Here is a 23,085-nt window from a genome sequence, read left to right on the forward strand (position 1 = left end):
CCTTTCTTTCAGAGAGGACTTCAGCGTTTTAAAATCCAGGGGAAAGCCTGAGATCCAAGTGAGCATCAGAAAAACAAAAAGGGTTTATTTTACTTTTCCTACTCCAGAGACCTGATGCTGCTTGGGATGAAACTTTAGGTCACTGTTGCAGCGTACAGCCATTTCTCTCTGTCTCTTTATCCCTTCATCTCTCACTCTCTCTCTTTCTTCCTGCTCCATCTAAAAACGCAGCAGCCTGACCGCCTCTTGTCCTTACGAAAGCCTGCTCTGATCCACAGCATGTCCTGCCTTCGCTGAAATTGAACAGGGGGGAAGAAAATAGCCTCTTTATTAATCCCTATGTTCTTGTCCAGTTCGGTTTAGCTGGAGCAGGTCGAGACGCAGAGATGAAGCATTCTGAGAGAGGGTCTTCGTTACAGTGTCTGCCCAATCCCTGCCCTCAGATGAGGGTTTTTGGCATGAGTGGAATGAGTGGGGTAAAGAGTCAGGAGCAATGCTTCCCAACAGCCTGTCTCAAACGCAACGCAACAAACCCTCCTTGTCTTGGGAGGACTTTGCGTCTGTGTTTGAGCAGACCCTCGGCCTCACCCTCACCCCCTCCTTCCCCACCCACTGACCTCTCAGGACTGACTCCGCCCTCTCTGAACCCCCCCCCCCCCCCACCCCACCCTGCAGCACCTGGAGCAGGAGAAACATGAGTTGCGGCGGAGGCTGGAGAGCCGGGAGGGGGAGTGGGAGGGCCGCGTGGCCGAGCTGGAGACGGACCTCCGGCAGCTGCAGGGGGAGCTGGAGAAGCAGCAGGCCCAGCTGCGGGAGGCCGACCGAGACAAGACCCGGGCCATCGCCGAGCTGTCGGAACAGAACCACAGGCTGCTGGAGCAGCTCAACCGGGTCAGTACCAGCGCTACACTCTCACCGAGCCAGGGGTGGACACGGCCACAACTCCCCAACTGCAATATATTCGCTGGCTTGTGAGTTTATATCCGGTAACATTTACTTATTTCAGCAGGCGCTCTTGCACAGAACTGACCATCGCCTCTTTAAATGGATAGAAATTTGTGTGCAAACAGTGGCAGTCTCCGCATTGCCTGGGATATTGACTGTTAGCTGATCCGGGTGTGGACACACATTCTATCTGATTTAGCCCTATGGGATTAATGCAGCATGCTCTGGCGTCCCCAGGCGTTTTAAGCAGGACAAAATGGCGGTCATAAAAATGGACAGCGCTGGCAAATTTGCATCTAGTGCAGCGGCCTGATCTGATTTGTGACATAGGAGTCTGATGAGGCCTGTGCCCGAGGCTATGCTATAGATGAACTTAGACACTGTATGCTCTCTGGCAGAGGACAGCTGGTTACCAGAGCAGTTGTGAAGAAGTCTGCTGTGTGCAGCAGGGAGAAGTGTAATGTTTTTTATGCCTGTGTGTGTGTGTGTGTGTGTGTGTGTGTGTGTGTGTGTGTGTGTGTGAGTGTGTGTGTGTGTGTGTGTGTGTCTGTGTGTGTGTGTGTGTGTACCTATTAGTGCATTCAAGAGTACATGTTTGTGTACAAGTGAGAAAGTACCCATATATGTGTTTGTGTGTGTGTGTGTGAGTGTGTCTGAGTGCATTATTTTGCATGTGTTTATGTGTGTTCCACTATGATCATATGCCTGTGAGTGTGTGCATGCATGAGCAGTTGTGAGTGGTGTATATGAGTGTGTGTGTGTGTGTGTGTGTGTGTGTTTATGTGCATGAATTTCATTATGCGAATGTGTGTGTGTGTGTGTGTGTGTGTGTGTGTGCGAGTCTGCGTCTATGAGAACAAACATATGGTTCCGTGCTTTAGTACCTGAGAGTGACTGTTTGCCTCTATTTGACTCCATATATGGCTCGCTAGTATAGGAGAGAGTGGGAGCTTAGGGTCTGTGGATGTAGTGCGTTACCTGCAGGAAATGCATGTGAAACTGTGGGCTTCGGCCAATAGGCACGGCAGTGGCTGTGTGCAGCGCAAGGTAGAGTCTCTCCAGATCCCCCCTCCCCGCCTCTGCTAACCAGGCTGTGCTGCCTGTTGCAGCCTTCACTGGAGGGGACTGTGGTGGCCTGCCTCCTCCTCGTCCCCATGATCAAACACGCATTTGTCTCACCTATGACAGCTCTGTGACTGATTCTCCCTGCTGTGAAGGAGAGGGGTTCACATAGCCGCCTTCCCCGTCTCGCTGTTTGCTGGCACTTGCTATGTGGTAACCCATAGCGACAGAGGCAAGCCAATCCCCGCCGCGCACCACGCGAAAGGTCTGAGTCATCCGTACCGAGGCTGGAGGAATAATATAATCATTCTATAAGGTTGGGTGTTCTGTCTCTCTATCTCTCACACACACACACACACACACGCTCGCAAGGGCAGAAATATTCAAACATACACACACGCATACATACACGCACCCACAAAGACAGAAATATTCAAAGAAAGACACACACACACAAACACGCACACACACACACACACACATTCACACTCACAAAGACAGAAATATCCCAGCTCTCACATAACCACGCTTCACAATCTGCTAGCTAATCACAATTAAACTGGAGCATCCAACTTTGAAACATTAAATAATTCAGATCAATTAGACTACGAACACCTCAAGCGGCATATCTTTGAATATCGCTGAACATCATACCTTCAACGGATGGAGCGTTTATTGTGTGTAACCGCATCATTACTCTTATGAAGTCACTCGTTTAATGAGGGGTAGATTCTGTGTTCTTTTATCCTGATTATCATGTTATACGTGCTTATTTTCAGATGTGCGTCAATGTGCGTGCGTCCGTGTGTGTGTACCATACTCAGGCATGTGCTGAGCAACAGCTGATCTGAACTGCACAGCAGATGACCATGACAACTGTTGCCACATCTGCGAGGAGAGGAAGTCCTCTCTGGGATTGATTACTCTCCCCTGAGAGTGCAGATTGACTGCTCCGCGCCCCTCTCTCGACGCCCGATCACTCCCGTCCGGATTGATCCGAAGCCCTGCAATCTGACAGCCCGAGCCGCTGACGTAAGGCAGCAGGAGCGACTGTCTCTCCAACGCTGATGTGCGCACAGCAGGGATATACTGTATACCCCCACACTGGTAAGCCTGTTACGGCTTAAACCCCCTGGGGGTATAAGCAGGTTAAACTCAGCAGGAAGACCCATGCTGGGGGTCAGAGGGCAGAGGCACAGAGAGACCTCCAGCGAGGGCCCCCGGCGGAGGCCAAGAGCCCCAGGAAGGTGTGACCCAACCTGGGTGCGGTCCCACCGTGGGCCCCTGGGTTTTCACGGGAGACCCCCCCCCCGGTGGGGAATATGCTGCGTGTGGGCGGGACAGGGAGATTCAGCTGCAGTGAAGCCGGCAGGCCTCCCGTCGCACCGCGCTGAGAGCCGTTTTTAGCCCAGCCCCAGACCGGCTGCGGGCTGCAAGCCGTGACAGCGACACCGGGGGATTCTGCCCTGCTTTCCTCCCCTATCCTCGCCTGGCTACTGTAAAGCGAACGGCCAGCGCGCCTCGTCATTATTCCAACTGCAAAGTAGGACATCTGAGGGGAGGAGAGCAAAAAAACGCTTTAATACAAAGAGATGACTTCATGTGCTTTGTGGAGATAGAGTTTACATGAGGAGAACTGCATCAGTACCGTGGGTTTTTTAAAATTTATAACCATACTCTGAAGATGTGTCAAAACTGTGGCCCTAAATGGAGGCTTTAGGTATTATTATTATTTTCCTCATAAACCCAAAAAGGTGAAGTGATTTGCGTATAGTTGATTTATTGTATAGTTTAAGTTAAAATGCTGAAAGTAAAATATGTCTCTATTTTCTCCCTCTTTTCAAAAAGGAGCTCACTTGGTGTATATATATCTATCTGTATATATACATGGTCTGAGACTGTGGGGCTTTAGTGAACCTCAGAGCTGTGTTTGAATTCCGATTGGCTGTATCGATCTTGACTCCCATGATGCACTTGTGCAGGGAAAAATGTTCTGCTGCACTGATGGGGAAAGCTCTTCAGCAAAGTGAATGAGGTGAACTACAGTACTCTGCCTGATAGCTAGCAGTGGTAAGGGCTACCAAATCATTTCAGGAACAGATGCAGTGTGGGAAAAAAAAGCCCTCCAAGAAGCCCTCTGCCGGAGTGAGGCATCGAAGGGCTGCTATTTCAATCCGTTCCCTCCACCTCCCATTTCCCCTGGAACTACGCTGGCCTTATTGGGATTAAAATAGATCTCCGCGAATGCGTTCTTTCCTCTCCTCCTTTTCCGTTTCACAGCTCTCAGAGAGACGGAGGATGGATCGCAGGAGTCTTGCGTGTGTCGGGAAAGGCCCCCTTTTTCACACTGCCCTCCACCCCCCCACCCCCCCACCCCCACCCTTCCACCCATCCACCCATCCACCCATCCCTGCCCCCAGGGAGTCTCAGTTGCGCTAGCTAGACCGGATGTCAGGACAAAGTGCTCTGAAGCAGAAGGCTCGAATAGAGCGCGATTACATGTGACCAGATCGAACACTCACTGTAATTACATGACGGGCAGCCCAGGTGGACATCTTGTCAGATGGTCAAAGCTGTGTGACATGCGCAAAGCCAACGCAGCAGTGGACCACTGACAGTTTCTGAGCACCCATGGCAGCATCTGAACCCTTAGATGAAGTATCAGTGTTTCAGAATGATATTATATAACAAAAAGGGACACAGGTTACAGGAGAAGCACCCCAATATTTAATATTTTTCCTTTTATACACATCAAAGATTCAAACCGAGGGAAAGCTGAGAAAAAACCTCATTATTTGGGGAAAAAAGAACATTTGTGTGTATAGAGCCTTCCCAAATGAGAACAGTCTGTTTTGTTTTTTAAAGATGAAATGGCATGCCATGGAACATCCTGTCGAATCAAACCTGTCACGAGCATCTGTCAGCACAGCCTTATGAACTCTGCTCATTATAATCTTCCAGCTGATTCTCTACAAGTTTCGTCTGCTCTGAAGTAACCGTCGGAAACCAACCCACAGATGCCTCTCTCCTTGCAGACAGGGAGCATGCACTGAGTATAAAACACACAAATAGAAACGAGGCACACAGCCACAGGAGTCCAAGCAACCTATGCAAATGACAGCCTAGATTCCTCTGGCTACCAGCAGCCGGTCTGCAATCTGAACCAAAACGGAAACACAATCAATTCTAATTAGCCACTGTAATCGTGGCTATTCCGGGTCCAGCCAAGCAAAGGGAGGTTAGATCGGTGCAGCAATGCTTTTCAATGCCGTTTCGGTCAGTATTTTTTCATCTTCAAAGAGTGAAAGGGGAGAATTATGTCATCCCCCCCATCCCCCCCAATCCCGAAACAACACTTCAAAGGGCTGTGATGAAGGGCTGTGATTCGGGTCCGTGGTGTGTCCACTCACAGGGCAGAGGCAGGGGTGCTAACAGGTCGCCCTCCTCAGCGCCAGTCTGACGCTGACCTTCACAGCGCCAGGGCCGGCCAAGTAATGCAGGATCAGAATAAAGAGGCAGCGGAGAGGAGATAAGCTGTAATCCCGAATAACAGACTTTCCACACTCTAAAGGCTACGAGCCTGAGAGATGCGGCCCCTCCCCACTGGCAGGCCACAACATGAAAACATATGGCCATCAGGGTCGATGGGAGACTGAGCGTGTCTATAGGGGCCAGTGGGTGCGTGTGTGTGTGTGTGTGTGTGTGTGTGTGTGTGTGTGTGTGTGTGTGTGGGACAGAAGAGACGATCCACACAGAAAAACACTCAGATTGTGCCTGGAGCACAGAAGCGCATGGGCGCTTGTGCGATTGGGTGATGATTCATTGTAAGTCCTTGTCAATAGAATTCAGACAAAGACAGGAGCCAATCAGACCTCAGATCTCTGTGCGGGGGGGGGGGGGGGGGTTGCGGTGGAGGAAGCTGCCGGCTGCGGTCTTGTTTTGCTTCATGTAGACCAGGCTGCGCGTAACCTGTGAAGCCGCGGCACGCAACCCGAGCTGGCTGCGTTGAGCAGCTGGACATGCGAATAAGGGCAATCTCCCAGCAGCCTTAATCTGATCAGAACAAGTCGGGGAAGGAAGGGAACATTTTCTAATGACATTATCACACGGGCGCGGAGAGGAGTGGAGAGGCCGCAGACTCAGACACGAAACGCGTGTGTGTGTGTGTGTGTGTGTGTGTGTGTGTGTGTGTGTGTGGTGGTGGGGTGTTTCGAAAAACAGATTCGTATCAAGACTGCAGCCTCCACAGAGGATAGAGCCGCCTTCCTCCAAAAAAAAGGATTCTAAACTCACCCTGCGCTTGTTTTGGCACAAGCTGATGGATGCTGGGGTTGAACATCGGGGGGTGGCAGCAGGGATCCCGTGGCATTAAGTCTCTGTCCATCCCATTTCCCAGAATTCCCAGCAGCAGCCTCTTTTGTCACGACACTCTAGAGCAGTGGTTTTCTTACAACTTAAGATGAACTTTGATGAATGCACCAGCTACCAGTTGTTACCACTTCTAAATTTATCAGATATGAAGCAGATGAAAACCTCTCCAAAAATTGTCTGTTAAATTTTAAAGTGTTGTGATGTGGTTCATTCAAGGTTCAACACAATTTACAAGCAGTCTGACAAAAAGAACTATTAAGGTGTATAGTGTAGTATTTTTTTTTGGGGGGGGGGGGGGGGGGGGGGGTTGCAACGGCTTTGCTCACTTTAAAGGGTGGTGCACACACCATGATTTTTATAAGATTTTATCTGATTTATCCGTTTTAATTGCCTTTACAAGTTTGCCGCAGTTCTCGGATGAATTAGGCGTGTGCCTCGGCTTCACACCCACATCTGTGAGGTGTGTCAGGGCCTATGAGTGACAATAATTGCTATTACAAGCACCTCATGAGGTGTTAGGGGATATCTGGCAGTCTTGATATTTTCACAGATTCCAGCTCACAACAGGGTCTCACGAGCAGTGAGAGGCTCCCAGCAGCCAATGAAAGATAACCGTTCGATAATGACACAAAGTAACTAAGAGTGTGGAAAAAAAGGGGAAAAAAAAGTAACCGCTGAGAAGATGACCTGGGCCTCAGGCATTGAACTACTGCCTTAAAATCAAAGAGGGCAATTGGTCTTAATACTTCATTCATAAGCACGAACCTCACACATCACTTAATATAGCGACAGGAAAAATAGCTTAGAAAGCATGCAGGTACATGTGATTATGTCTAAGATAAACTAGCTGTGGATTATACAGACTCCCGCTCCGTCATCCTGAAAAGCTATTCATGTCTTAGCCAATTAGACCACCTAGAGTTTGACAACGGTCTCATAATCCTGGAATGGGCAAAACCTGGAGTTTCCCGCCAGCTTTCCGATGGCAGCAACTTTCTTGATAATCTTCAGCTAATAGTAACGGTAAAAATGAACAAATCCGTAATGGGCAATGCAGTCGTTTCGGGCGCAATAATGGACAGGTACACGACACCTGTTCTTGTATGACAGATTAGTATTCATCTGCATGTGTGTCTGGGTTCTGAGAAACCGCACTTTGAATTGAGCTGTGCGGAGCAGTTTCCATAGTAACAGCCAATTGTACTCGGCGACAGTACGGTTATGTGAAGTCCCGGCACCACGATCCCCCCCTCCCTCCTCTTACAATTTACTGGACAGCAGCAGGTTTGCCGGTGGGAGGGGGAGAGAGGGGGGGGTGCTGTATTACGTGTAGTGCATAAAGCGATTATTACGCAACATTCAATTAAATAATGCCTCTTAGTCATCAGGGTAACCTTGATGAAGTCTGGTAAAGTTTTGTCTGCCTTGCAATACAATACAAGACCGATAGAGTGGAAATATGAACAGACAGAGAGGGAGAGAGAGAGAGAAACAGACAGACAGTGAGAGAGAGAGGGAGACAGAGAGAGGAAAAGAGAGAGGGAGAGGGTGGAGGACAAAGATTACTGTGAGGATATGCGTTTGCCTGTGATGTGAAAACATGTTGTCCTCCCCTGTGCTCGTTTGTAGATCTGTTTGCATGTAGCTCTTCTCCGCTTTGTAACAGACGCACTCTGTTTCTGACACGTCCCGGTGGGCGTTTCACCACACAGGCGGCTCCAAGAGGAAGGCGCACCCATATCAGCAGGTGGTCCATCTTTCCATGGGGTCAGGAGGAGCCCCGCTGAGTCGAAATCTGGTCAAAACTGCAGTGGAACATCTAGGGGCTGAGCTCATTTTGGCTGAACCCTTTCTGTTCCCATGGGTCCCAGAACCTCAGAATCCCTGGTGTGTATCAGGGGGCCTGTGGGCAAACCTTGCCAAAGTGTGAATTAGTGTACTTCATTCGTAAATATACTTTCGTTATGAATATACTGTGAAATATATCAGCAGGCTTTATGCATCGTAACTAAATTGTATTATATGTGCTATGTTTTGAAATGTATCATCATCAAATATATGTTTTTATATAATTAGACATATTTGGCAAGTTCTACAGGTTTCAGTGCAGTCCGCATCTGACAGAGAAACAGCAATATCTAGACAGCTCTCAGCTTGTAAATAGCATGCACAGGCAGGTGAAGTTTTCATTTAATAAGAGCCTGGGTTTTTTTGCAAGCCTGAGACGGTAGTGTCACTCGTCTCTGCTGCGTATATAAAGAAGCTGGAGGAGATCAAATGGCAGAGGGGGTCATGATGTTCCTCTGCGGAGTGCATGCCTGTATGTGCGAGAATGCAGAGAGACAGAGAGAGAGAGATATCAGAGCAGGAGCTGGCAGCCTCACGGCGCCTCCAATCCTACTTCTCCCTGGTTGCCATATCAACCCACGTGACATGTCAAATTCCATGGGTAACCATGGGAACGTGTTCCGTACCGCATTGTACAACCCACCGGACGGCACATGCAGACACACACACACACACATATAAATATATACACTCTCTCTCTCTCTCTCACACACACGTACTTATTCACACACAGATACATATACAAAGTATGACAGACTATAGTTAACGCCATTTACGAAAAGGACATTCAGTATAAAAAAGATATCGAAGCTCTAGAAAAGGTTCAAAGAAGGGCAACTAAATTAGTTCCTGGAATGGAATATAAAAGCTACGAGGAAAGACTCAAGTTACTAAACCTATTTAGACTAAGCGAGAGGAGGCTTAGGGGTGATTTAATTGAGGTATTTAAATTTATAAAAGGAATCAATAAGGTTAACTATGATAGATTCTTTAGGGTGAGTTCAGTCTGTAAAACAAGAGGACATAAATGGAAACTAGTTAAGAGTAAGTTCCGCACTGATATAAGGAAATATTATTTTACACAAAGAGTTATCAATACATGGAATAGGTTGCCAGGTCATGTAGTTGAGGCAGAGACCCTTGCTGTGTTCAAGTCTAGACTCGATGCAGTTTTGGATACTCTTTAATTAAGAAATGGCAGGCTTAGTTGGGCCGAATGGCCTGTTCTCGTCATCATATGTTCTTATGTTCTTATATTTGTCCACCCACAATAATAACAGGAAAAGACTGAGTTAAGCGCCCAGCAGAGCTCACTCATGCTCATTTACCGCGGGCCTCTGGGCCCCAGATGGCCTTGTCAGCGCTTTGCGATTTACAAATGAAAGGAACCACTGAAAGAGAGAAAATGCGGCGTGGCACAGTTTTTAGGTCCTTGAAAAACAAAAGGACACTTCCCAACACAAAAGCTCTCTTTCATCAGAGCCGCGTGTCTTTCGTAGTTACATAGATGCTCTTTATTCAGACAGAGCCATCAAATGGGGACTTTGTTTGAGGTCGCGCACATGAAACAGCTGTGCTTGCCTCCTGTGGTAGTTTCTCATTTAGTAGTAGCTCAGTGCTACTCTGATGGGCTCACGTGATGACAAGCTCAGTGCAGAGAGATTGTGAAAGAGGGAGGGCTTGTGTGCTTACGACTCAAAGCAGAAACTAAAGGAGTCCAGGCGATGAGAAGTTAAAGCATTCGTTTGGCCTTGAAGGAAAATCCCCCGTGGCTGTATGCAACGGAGGACTGCAACTGTCACAGGCAGCAAAACACCGCATCTCACACAGTCGGCACAAACACCTGAATTCAATTAACATTTTCCACCATCTTTGACACACAGTGAAGTGATTGCATTTATGTTTGCATTTACATTTATTCAATTGGCAGAGGCTTTTATCCAAAGCGACTTACAAGTAAGGCAGAGTACACCACCAGCAAAAAGTGATATAAGGAGTCAACGATATTAGAAGCGCTGCATGACTAAGTTTTAATAGAGAGTAGAGATACGAATGCATGAAGCCATTGGATATTGTTCTGGTAAAGTTAACAGTAACTAAGCTTTGCTTAATTACTGTTTCTCATCCACATACACAGGTCAATGAGCTCAAGTGATCACAACACATTAATGGGAGAACAAGAAATGTGTGTCTATATTGTTTTGTTTTTGTTCGTATGTTAATGTTTGTTGGACCCAGGAGTAAGTTGTTCCTCTGCCTCATTCCCTTGTTATGTGTTGCTGCGTGGTTTAAAGTGTGCTGTTCTCCACAGTGTGTTATGTAGGTGAACATTCTGTTCTTCCACACACAGTTGAGTGCACAGATCTGTACAGTGCACTGTGATCCCAGAGGCGCTGTATGCTGTTTACCCCTTTGCAGCAGCTGTGCTCTGCTTTAATTATGCAGTGTAGTGTACTGTGTCCCCTTTATGTTACTTTTTTTTTATGTGTGTGTGACCTGCTCTGTTCTTCCCTGTGTTCCGTCGGGGCTGTGTTTCTGAACAGACTGTGTTCTGGTTAAGAGCTCTGCGCTCTCCGGTGGACTGTGTCCTGATGACGCCGTGTTCTGTGGGTGCCACTGGTACGCCGCAGGGGAGGCTGTGTCACGCATTTGATCTCTGACTCTAAGACAGCTGTAAGCAGGTGAAAGCGGAACAGTAGAGGACGTGGGGGGTACCTGTGGCTTTTGAGCGCCCATCAGGCAACAGCGCGGTTTCCTGTGATCTCTGTGTCTGTCACTGCGTGGCGCCTGGACAAATGTCACTTTCTCATTGACTCAACAGCTGGAACCTCTAAAAATACATGAAAAATTGTTGGGCACAGAGTCACATGGTTATCAACACGGCCCAAAAAGGCAATTACAGATTGCTATGTGAAAACATGTATTAAGCTTCTCTGTGGTGCTATAGAGTAGAGTGCTATTTCCTGCTGCACTATGTCATAAGCCAAGTTACGAGACAGGGAAAAATGGCTTTGAGCCTGTATGTAGCTCACAGCAAGTGCAGTACATTTTGGCCAGTAGTGTTATTCTTGTGTTTTCGACGTGCTGTACTCAAAGCTGCGATTTAGGGGGAACCTTAACCTTGGTCTGTCTCTCTTGTGGAAGCACTATCTTTCTTTCAGGCGGTTTTAAAGGATCTTACATTAGATGGTGCAGACCCTTCTGAGAGAAATAACAGAAAATACATTAAAAATGCCATCTTTGTGGAGTTGAACCTTCATTTCTATTACTGGTCAGTCATAATAAAATTCGTTTTAAAAAACGCAAGTTACCAGCTGGAGAATCAAAGCGTTATTTTGAATCCTGCTCCGCTCACAAAGTAATGAGTATAAATCAGCAAATTTATAGCCTTTTCATCACAGGCACAGCGGGCATCGTCTGAGGCCCGCTGGCGTGAACCGACTCTGTGCTCGAAGCACATGTGAATGAAATGATCAGATTCTGTTAAGCCTGATTGGAGCAGCAAAAAGGGGAAGTGAGGCAGACTGATGGCATCACTGATTACTCACCGGGTCAGGTCACACACACACACACACACACACACAGACACACAGACAGACACACAGACACAGACACACACACGCACACGCACACACAAACACACACACACACACACACACACACACACGCACACACGCACGCGCACACACCTCCCCCCACCCTCATCAAGCTCTGCCACATCATCAGCTTCAAGGCCACTCGCAGGATGAAAAAGTTACTCTAGTTGAGCCACAGCCGGAACCCAAGCCACCAGTTATTGCAGCACTTTTCCTGTCTTCTCCAAGGTGATTTTATTGTTCCTCAAGCTGATTTCCTGGTTGTTGTTTTTTTTTTTAATAACTGTCTGTGTCTCGCTCTGGAAGCAATTCCAAAAGAGGGGAGGTTTTGCACTGTGTGTATCTGATGTCATGCACCTCGGGAACCTTATTACAGCTCCCTTTTAGCAGCACTGGAACAATAACGACTCACTAATGGGGCACTGGCAGCTGAGATAGGGACTGGCTGTCCTCTAGTCAGCCTCTGCACAGAGCACCAGTCACGGGCCACAAACACAGGCCCCAGGCCAGGGACTGAGAGCAGACAGTCCATTATGATTGCACCGTGAGGCTGGCCCATATCACAGTGTTATGGAGAAACCATAGACGCTCTATATATGGACACATTCAGCTCCCTGTGGTCCAGTTTGAAAGTTCAGTTTCCGGCTCGTTGAAGCTAGAAGTCTTCCGATTTGCTGGCTCATTGTGAGTCTTCTTTAAGGGGCGTGGTGCGATTCACAATATCCACAGTTATAATACCGTAGCAATGCAGACAGCGGAGGAACGTCCAATTCCCAACCGGAACCTTCTGGAAAAGGAAGGAGACAAAGAGACGGAGACGAAGAAGCCACATACTTGGTGATAATAGAAAGTATGTAATACAAAAGGAACATTAGATGCCCCAGTAAAAAATAATCTTCTGCCCTCAAAATAAAAGGAACATCAGTGAGAAGAGAGAAGCTCGCCATCAAGAGAATTTTCCATGCAGAGAGTGGACTTCTTATATTTATTGTTTAAAAGATAGAAAAAAGGCAGATGTGGTGAACAGGGGTATCTCGGTGTCCGGTGGAGGGAACACACCTGGCTGTCGGGATGGTGCTGTTGACCCCAGCCAGCTGACATCAGAACATGAAAGCGGAGGCAGGTGAGCTGGGCATGTGGTGGGGGAGAGATGCTGGAAGCTGGCGCCATTTGAGAGACTGCTGGGGCCTGATACCTTTTTAGACTTGCAGAGCCTGGTACAGCCAATTTGAGAAAAAATATAAGAGAGTTTTATTTGAAATTTCATCTCCCAAAACTTTGCTTAAAACTACGCTTAGACCAGTTGGTGCTTCTGGCAGTCACTGTGTGCTGCATGTGCCATTTTTTTCATGTGCTTTTTTCATTTTTCACCTCCAGCACAAGGTCTTTTTCCTTTTTCCTTTTGCTCTAGCCATATCTACTGTATGGAGTACCTTATTTAACATTCAGCAGGAAGACACCCGCAGAGAAAGAGAGTATTTATGATATTTACTAGCATATAATGTACAAAGGTGGCAGATGATCCACACAAGAGCACTGTCTAGACATCATCAATTAGGAAGCCAAGGCTACACAAGAGAGGTGGAACATGGAAACAGCTCACTGCTACGTGGGATTTTCACACTTCCAGATCAATAAAACAGCTCAGCCGGGTTACGGTAATTGCGTGGGGAATTTTCAGAAAAGCCCCCCTCCTGGATCTCTGTTTGAAGCACCGACATGCGGAGCGTCTTTCTGGCTGGAGATTGAAGCGGACAGGCTGGGGGCGGGACGGAGAGGACCGTAAACAGCAGGGGCCGGCGGACGCAGTGCCGGCGGACTGCTGAGTCACTGAGAACCGGCAGACAGGAAAGGGGAAAAACTCCGATAGCCGTCACACCTAGGTCGGCCCGGGTCCGAGCTGGCAGAGGCAGCGCAGTGTTAGATCGACGGCCTTTCATTTCCTGGCCGGAGTTTATCAGGGACAGGATCTCCACGCTTACAGGGACAGGCGCTCACTCAGGGCAGCCAAAACGAATCCCACACTGCCACCAAGAGACACAGGGCATAACAGAAGCACATACACACAGTCACAGTGAAAGGACAGTCAGCATGTGGCCCCGGTAAAGGCATTCTCTGAAGTACATTACATATCCTGTGTGTTTGTGGATGTGTGTGTGTGTGTGTATATATACATACACACACACAGAATGTACATAACCCACAGATTACATTATTGGATCATTTAGCAGACACTCTTATCCAGCATGACTTACAAAGGTTACAATTTTACCCATTTATACAGCTGGATATTTACTGAGGCAATTGTGGGTAGAGTACATTCCCCAAGGGTACAACAGCAGTGCCCCTGTTGGGAATCGAACAACCTTTCAGTTACAGGCCCTGCTCCTTACTGCAACACCACGCTGCTGCCCCAGTGCGGCACACATACTGACGCATACAGTACATTACATACGACTGATTTATATGGTTATATATACCTACATTATTTACTGGAGCAATGGTTAATGACCGTACAGGTGTCCTAATTCATACTCTCTTGTACGATGGCAGAGTCACACCCGGGATTGCAGAACCTCTCCCCCTCACCGGCAAGTTTCCAAAGTTTCACCCCGAGAAAACGGGAGCGACAACAGCGAGCAGACGCACATGCCGAGCTCAGACATGGCGGGCCGTGTCGTGACTGTTCCGACGCGGGGTTCTGCTAAAGCGGTCTGACAGCAGCAGGCTTAAATGAGCCGGCCCCAGCGCTCCGGTCTCGTTAAGATGGCAGCCGCTCGAACAGAACAGATCCCTGCAACTTGTTTCGTCTCTTTTAGCGGCTGAGCGCTTGACTGTCGGAGGCCCGCAGAGAGGAGGCAGCCTTGTGCATCCGTGCGTGTGTGGCCTGCGTGTACATTTGCGTGCGTGTATGTACATGAGTTTTTGTGCGTACATATGTCATTATATTAGTAATCCACCCAACGTGTAATCCGACACAAGTCCTCTGGTCATCCCCGCAGCGTACCAGGCAGCATGGGTGAGGGTCAGCACCATAGAACGTGACTAGATAACGAGCAAATGACGAACAGAATTGATGCCAGGAGTGGTCTGTTCATAACTGATTTTGTACCTACAGTGCAGGGAAAATAAGACCGGCAAAGGACAAAGGAGAGTAGCTCTTCTAGTCAGAGAAGGGAAGGAGCATGATGATGATGTGCTAAAGAAGTCCAGGAAAGTAATAGAGTAGTCAGCGTAGTCAGCGTAGTCAGCGTATGTAAATGGAAAGACAAATTTCTGATACCCAGTTTCCTAAAATGGTTTTCGCCAGGCTCGGTGCCTGGAGAAAATACAGAGGGGTGCAATTGTCATCTATCTTACCTTAATCTTATCTTACAAAAAACATACTAAATACTATGTAGACATCGGGATATAACGAGACAACTTTGGCGGGGGGGGTTCTGCAATGCACCCCCATAGTGCCGGCCCTGGTTTTTGTGTGCTGTGTGATCACTCCACCTTCTGTGCAGATTTGTTTTTCTCTAAGGAAACCAGTGTGGCAGCGTAGTAACCAGCCGGCATTATTCTCTCGTCTGTTGAGGAATGAATGATGACTTGATAACTCATTCGGAATTTCCAACGTGGGCGGAGACGGAGCAGAATCGTTTTATAATAGCGAGCGGGCTATTCGGTGGAGATGATGAATGCGTAAACCTTTTCTTGCAGTCAACTTTATTTTTAACGTGAATGTGCTGACCGAGGAGGCAACCGACAAAATAAAAGAAAAGATAGATTAACTCTTGAGTTTATTGGTCCTATTCCTAAAAGTTGCCGAAGTTGCAGCCAAGTTATACTTAATCATAAACCTACTGACCAAACTCGCCAAATAGGTTCGTAGGCATAGGCTATGCCATGGGGCTAACTAGAAGAGACTTCGTAGGTGAATTTCAAATTGGAATTTTAGGTAAATATGATAAAAAATATGCTTATGACGGACTGTTGCCTAAAGGCGACTAGGTTTGGTTCAGTATTTCTATAAATTGCAACCAAACCTGTGATGTCGGCCTAACATCTGATAACATAGTTGCAACTTTGGTGGTAGAGGTACTTGCAGAGCATTTGAAAAGTATATATAATATTGCTTTTCTTGTGTTTATTCCTTAAATATAATTTTGACTTTCACACAGTAACAGTAAATACATATGACTGATTGACACTTGGGGGCGTTTGAGCGTTTCAGTTAATCTTTAATGTTATTCAGGCCTACTGTAGGCTATGACTCTAGTAACAAAATTTATAACAAATTTACTTTATTGAACGGATTTAACTAACTGGAGGCATACCTGTACTTGCGTTACAAATAGTACCACAGTTAACAATGTGCATATGATTTCCAACAATACAGCCTGTGCTATATTCAAATCTCATGTGCATCTCCAGCACAGTGTCAAAACTAAACATTTTTAAAGTATAAGAATTGATGATAGCAAGTGATAGTGAAAATGACTTGTAAATTACAATAAACATTAAGAATATTTGTAAGTAGGTTATCGGTGTTTCCATGATGCAGTGTATGTTAATCAGACTGAATAGACCTACAATAAGAAAGTTTTATTCCAGGAAGCGCTTTCATGTACAAAGAATCTTTACTTTAATCTTTCATGACATTTATCAACAACTCTGTATATCACTATTTTAAATTTCCTGAACTGCCTGTACAGGAATTCTGGGGTTGCTATGGTGATGACTGATAATCTGTCTCAGTCTCCCCAGCGCAGTCATAGTTATGCTAATGAGTTCCCCAATGAGTCCTTCTCAGTAGACTGTTCCAATCAGCATCCCCCGAAAGGCAGTAGGAGGGACATAATTGTGGTCTGACCTAGCACGAACCAATCAGCTTGCTGGATGGGCAGTTAAGGTTGTCTGCACTGCACAGTGGAGGGAGAAGATGCACTATGTGGGAAAAATAAGACGGTCTTTAAAGCACAAGAACAGACAAAATTGAATGGCACAGGAAAGACCAGGGAGCCATGCAATTTAGAAAAAAATGAGGATATTTACTGAGGGAAGTCTTAGGATTAGATAAATTATGTCTGAAACATTAAAAGATTGTTTATTCAGGAATACATGTGTTTAATAAGAGAGTGATTGAATGCTGATTTAGGTCTTTGTCCTTTGGGTTGTACTTTCTTGTTGTTTGTTTGCCTCTTACCATTTCTGGGGGCGCCTTGCAACACTGTCAGTTTAACAACGCAGGTCCGTGATCTGCAGGCTTCTGGGTGCACAGTGACTCAGTAACAGTTAGTTATAGAGGGGGAGTTACAGACTCCACAGGGATGGAGACGAGGGAGAGGCTCAGCGAGAGGCTGTGGAAGCCAGTCCCGGGTCCCGATGGAGCGCGCGGTGGTGCACGCTGCACCGCTGCTTGGCGAGAGCGGGAGCTTGGTGTGGGTGCGGCAAGCGCATCTGGCGGGAGGTGACGAAGGCGGGTGAACGGTGTCGGCAAGACCGAGCGCAGCGCGAGCGGGGTGCAGAAGCAAGCACCGGGCCCAGGACCGGACCTGTGGCAGGCGTGGGAGCGGACAGGCCAGCCCATTGGCTGGCTCAACTCCCCGGAGGAAGCCGTGGTGGCAATCTTCCATGATGTCACGATCAGGAAGCGGCTGGGCGGGATGGTTGGGCCGCCGGTTCTGCTGTGCGTGCCGATCTGGCAGCTGAAGACCGGCTTGGTTTGTCCGGCACCGCTTGCTGTGGACCAGGAGACAGCAGAACCTGTGCCAGCACCAGCACCAGTACCAGTACCAGTACCAGTACCAGTACCAGTGTCAACATACATACCAAGCCCCGTTTCTGTGGATGTAATCAAGCAAGGTGAGTATTTATTGCCCCTATGCCATGCCTAACACAGGACTGTCACTCAGAGACCTACTGGGCAGGAGTGTCTCAGACCTGCACCTGACCTCTGCATAGTAGTAACATAAAGATCAAAAACCCCTTACAGTCCAAACTGTGCCTTGGTTAATTTGGTGCAGCCGTTCAACCTTGAAAGACTTCGATAGTAGCGAGGAAGGTCACAATGCGCTTTATCAGCTAACCTCAGTTTTTGGTATATGTCCTACTTTTTAATCGTAAACTTTAGTTGGTAGGTGACATTGTTATTATTATGATATGACTACTCAATCAATGCTATGAATTCATCAGCACAGATAGTGCAAAAAGTTTGGCAAACACATACTGTAAAATGAAGAAACACAGAAGAATGAAAAAAATGAAACAGATGGAAACAGGCAAAGAGAAATCTGTTTTTGTGAACTTATTGATACTTGTAGTGTCACGGTATTAATAATGTATACAACATGTTAACTATTAAGCATTTCCAGCTTTCCAGCAAAACTGAAATGTGCATTCTCACACTGTGTCTCAGGTGTTAAACCTCTTTCTCCTTGTTCCACAGAAGCCAGTGAGCTGCAAGTCCCAGACGTGGCGCGGAGTCCCCAGGGGGGAGTTGAACTTTGAGTGGAAAGTGGTGGAACGTTCCACAGCTCCCCCTATACCCCCTACAGAGTTCAGCATGTCCCTGCCAGTGCACCTTCCCCAAATATCAGACCCTGCGTGACAGCATCTCTATACAACCCCCCCCCCACCAGAGTTACTTAAAGGGCAAGCGCCACATGTCAGGCAGGGTCTGCTGGAGGAAGAGGGCCAGGCTAAAATAAGATAAGATAAGATAAGATAAGACATTACTGATCCCCAGGTGGGGAAATTTGGGATGTGGTGGGCCCGGGCCCAGGGCCTTGCCAGCCAGGCTGGGTGTAGCTGCAAAGCAGTGTGTGGTGGCACAGGGCGGGGCAGGCACATGTGGGTCCTCTCGGACAGCGTGCAGGCCATCTGTGCTAAGCTGAGTGTAAACGCCTCTCAGCAACAGCACAGTGTAAACAACACCAGTGAACAGCACAGTGTAAACGCCTTTGAGCAACAGCACAGTGTAAACGCCTCTCAGCAACAGCACAGTGTAAACAACACCAGTGAACAGCACAGTGTAAACACCTTTGAGCAACAGCACAGTGTAAACGCCTTTGAGCAACAGCACAGTGTAAACGCCTTTCAGCAACAGCACAGTGTAAACAACACCAGTGAACAGCACAGTGTAAACAACACCAATGAATAGCACAGTGTAAACGCACGACAGTGGCTCAGTGGCTCAGGGGCGACAATGGCTCAGGAGATAGAGCAGTCGACTGCTCAGCAGCAGCACAGTGTAAATCTCATTCACCAACAGCATAGAGCAAGCCCCACTGACCGATACCAGTGCAGACAACTGACCGACCACCAACAAGAGTGTACACCCTGTGACCAAAAGCACAAGACCCCAACATACCGGCCTACAGTGGGATCCAGACCCCACTGACCCAACAGGGCATGCACAGTGCAGACCAGAATCAAAGCACACTAGTGAGTAATACATTTCCCCACTTCCACTCAGGAATCAGCTAGCTCTGCTGCCCAGCTCACCTTCCAACATAGCACCCATAATGCAGTGCGTCTTTGCACTGCATGCTGGGTAAGGCAAAAAAGAAAATGGGATTGGTGATTGTTGTCTCTCTTATCATGGGAGAGAAAGTCATCAGTGACTGAAATCCTTACAAAGAACGTAGACTGTACCGGCATGTTCTAACAAAACTCCAATAAATGTCCCCAGATGCAAAAAAAAAACACTGAAAGGAATGTGTTGTTTTTTTTTCCTCTTCTTGGTCTGAAACTTTTAGAGTGTGTGAACACTGTCATTGTAAGGCTTTTACAGAGTGACAGATGTATGGTGTCCTGTTTTGATATGTGCAGGGTGAAAAGCATTTTATGGTGCTTAAAATCTGAACGGTGCCTGCTCTCTCCTGTTTTCCAGTCCTTTTCCTTTCGCTCGGGAGTTGCTTTGTCTGCTGCATGGTCTCCTCCTCTGTGTTCTCACGATTACTGATAAGGTGGACAGTAACCAAACGGACTGTCAGAGTCCAACAGGGAGTGTGTGTGTGTGTGTGTGTGTGTGTGTGTGTGTGTGTGTGCGCGTGTGTGTGTGTGTGTGTGCGTGTGTGTGTGTATGTATGTGTGTGTGTGCGTGTGTGTGTGTGTGTGAGCGTGTGTGTGTGCGTGTGTGTGTGTGGTGGGGGGAGGGGGGTTTGCAGATAATGGTTTGCACTGTCGTTCTGCTTAAATACAATAGCTCCTGTTTGTGTGTCTGTGCTGTTTCGTGGTTGTACCAGTTTTCAGGCAGTTGTTGGAAACAGGAGCATTGTGACATTATTGCCCTCTCCTCGTTTGTGGGACATTGCCATACCTGGGACATTTCAGGGTGACTCACATTTCTGCGAACCAGATTTCTCTCCCAGTCCCAGTTCCTGAAGTGTCAGACTGGCAAAGTTTAATTAATCTCCGTGTATGTGCATGTTTGTGCTTTGTGTGTGTGCGTGTGTGTGTGTGAATTCAGTGGCCCTGGTTTGACATTGTTCTTTTCAGTACTGTTCCAAGTTATGAGGTCACTTCACTGAGAGGAGTTTCCCTGCCAAGCTAAGACACATTTTTGTACCCTGCTGCGTTAGCATGATTATTAGACTTGACACTTTTGTGAAATTACTTATTAAAGGTACACAGATGAAGCAAGAGTGGAAATATTCTTTCAGAAAGGTCCGTAAACTGCGAAATCAGCCGATTAGTTTGCCAGAGTTTGTGGTCGTAAGATGTTTTTTTTTTTTTTTTTTTCAAAATAGTTTTATTTTCACTTTTGAACATTGTTTGGTGTTGTTGCAGTTGGTCACTGCCACACTTGCATCACCCGTGCCCACACGTGTCAGTTAATCTATTCAAACGACTGAATAATAAGATCCACATATTCATAGATTGTGAATGCCACCATCTTAGTGTCCTCCACTTCTGAAGGACTCACAATGCCATAGCCAAGCTGCTCCTGCAAGGCTGGTTCTCTGCAATTTGATTTCAGTAAACAAGAATTTCTAGGTTCAGTACATTTGAAGGAATTCGGCACAGTTCAAATGTTTGATTCATATTTTCAGGCAATTCCTCAGGGTAATCAGAATGTAGCCTTCCAGATGGAGACAGAGAGAGTGAAACATCTCTGAGTCACTCCTTTCGCAGTGTTGAGCAGGAAGCAGTTTGTCACCACACACTGTACGGAAGAGGGGTTAGGGGGAGTCAGCCCGCACCCCCATCGTAACTGACTGCACTCGACAGGTTAATACAGTCTGGTTGTTTTGGAAAGCCAAGGTCTGCTGAATGTGAACGCTGTGATATTTCCCATTCACGGGCTGCAGATAAAATAACAGATGACTGCGCTTTCTAAAAACAAGAAGGAAAAAACGTGAGTGCGTGTGTGTTTGAATGAGGAGCAGAGACATACAGCTCTCTGTCACACCATGCTTGGATGACTCAGGCCGAGAGATATGTTGGGCTGTATGTTTCTGGCACCGGTGCCTCGGTTTGGACAGACTGCATCACCAAGCAGTAACGGAACACAGTGCCACTTCTGTTCTGCTTCCCGAAGGCATGGATCAAAAATATGTGGGCTTGAGCATTGCTCAAAAATGTTCAATTTTATACCAGGGAAGACATACAGCAGGAATTAATCCTTACTTAGCTGCAAGCGTGGTGTTTGGAGTGGTATGGATTGTAACTGTACACTATATATAGTATACATGTTTCTGGGGAGATTTTTCTTGGGTTTTTTCCCCCATCTGAGCTCTTAATAACAAAACTGGATCAGTTATTGTGCCAAAGTTAAGACGGGCGACTATGCATTTGGTAAAATGCCTCGCACCTCAATCCCTTGGCCACCTGCATTTATCTTGTGAAATAATAAATCCAATTATTAATTAAGTGCTTGGATGGAAAAAAAAAACATCTTGGTCATTCCAAGGTTGCCTGCCCCTGCTATACACATAGTACTGTGTGATATGTAACTCCCGTCAATTAGTGTAAAAAAAATATGACACAAAACGCATTTATATCATACATCTGTGAGATTGTGATCTGTCCCGCCTGGCTGAGCGGCTGCTCTCGGGACGTGGGCACCGGGGTTTGACGTCCGCTGACCCGTCGGTCCGTCCATCTGTCTGTCTACAGGCTGCGGAGGTGGAGAGGCAGCTGTCCACTCAGGTCCACTCGCTCCGGGACGATTTCCGGGAGAAGAGCATTTCCACCAGCCAGCACATGTCACGCCTCGAGAGCCTCCAGGCAGAGGTAAGGCAGTGCGAAAAGCACAGCGTTTTTTTAACCTCTGAGCCTCGCTGTTAGAGAGCGTGTATAATAACACACACACTTACACACATGCACACACACATGCACGCACACGTGCACATGCACATGCGTGAACACACACGCGCACACACACACACACACACACACACGTGCACATGCGCACACACACACGCACAAAGAGCACACGCACACACACACACGCACAAAGCACACACACACACACACACACACACACACACACACACCACACACAAAGCACACACAAAAAGAGCACACACACACACACACACAAGTATAGGACTCAAGAGCAGCTCACTTCCCATTCAACCCATTCACTTTGAATGTCAGCTGAGCTCTATGGCCCAGGTTTGATCCTTGTCTGTGTCATCAGCTGACAATAACCAGAGGCCCATAGCGGCAGAACATATTGGCTTCATCCTGCCAGGGAAAGAGTGGGTAGTTTGGCCAGGGTTTGACTGTGTTATTGCTCAACAGCCCCGCTGGTCATTCGGGTGCCCACAGTTTGCCTGTGTGAAGCTGCATGTGAAGTCTTTCTTTGACTCAAGCCTGTGTAAGCTTGACATGGGGACTGGCAGTGACTGGCATCACATGTCATGGAGGACAGCATGTGGTTGTCTATGCTCTCCCAGAATGTTAGAGGGGCTGTAGCAACAAGTAGCATCTCTGTGATTTCAACTGGGCACTCCAAAAATTGAGAGGAAAAGGGTAAAAATCACTGCACATCCAAAACAAAAAATAACACACATCCACATCCACTGCTTAAACAGGTAATGGTAACGATGGTAACGAGACTTGAAAATCAGGACTTCAGTTTCAGAAATGTATGGATCCTTATGAAATTACTGACATTGAACAGAATCACTCAGGTGAAAAAACACACATGCAAGAAATACCGTTCTGTTATTCTAGTATTATGAGTTTTCTCTCTGGGTTTGTATGCATAGTCCCAAGCAAACAATTCACCGAGTAAGTGCCACAACTTTAATCAAAACCACACAGT

General features: G+C 47.2%; 1 protein-coding gene across 1 annotated transcript in view; it reads left to right on the forward strand.

Moving 5' to 3' along the window:
* The window catches only part of bicdl1 (BICD family like cargo adaptor 1), a 36,186-nt gene that overhangs the window by 2,223 nt on the left and 10,878 nt on the right, over nucleotides 1–23,085 (forward strand). Inside the window, exons 2-3 of the mRNA XM_036527494.1 lie at nucleotides 676–891; nucleotides 21,930–22,046. Of these exons, the coding sequence (XP_036383387.1) occupies nucleotides 676–891; nucleotides 21,930–22,046 (333 nt within the window). The remainder of the gene's footprint in view (nucleotides 1–675; nucleotides 892–21,929; nucleotides 22,047–23,085) is intronic.

The sequence above is a fragment of the Megalops cyprinoides genome, chromosome 4 (assembly GCF_013368585.1).
Source record: "Megalops cyprinoides isolate fMegCyp1 chromosome 4, fMegCyp1.pri, whole genome shotgun sequence".
Lineage (NCBI taxonomy): Eukaryota > Metazoa > Chordata > Actinopteri > Elopiformes > Megalopidae > Megalops > Megalops cyprinoides.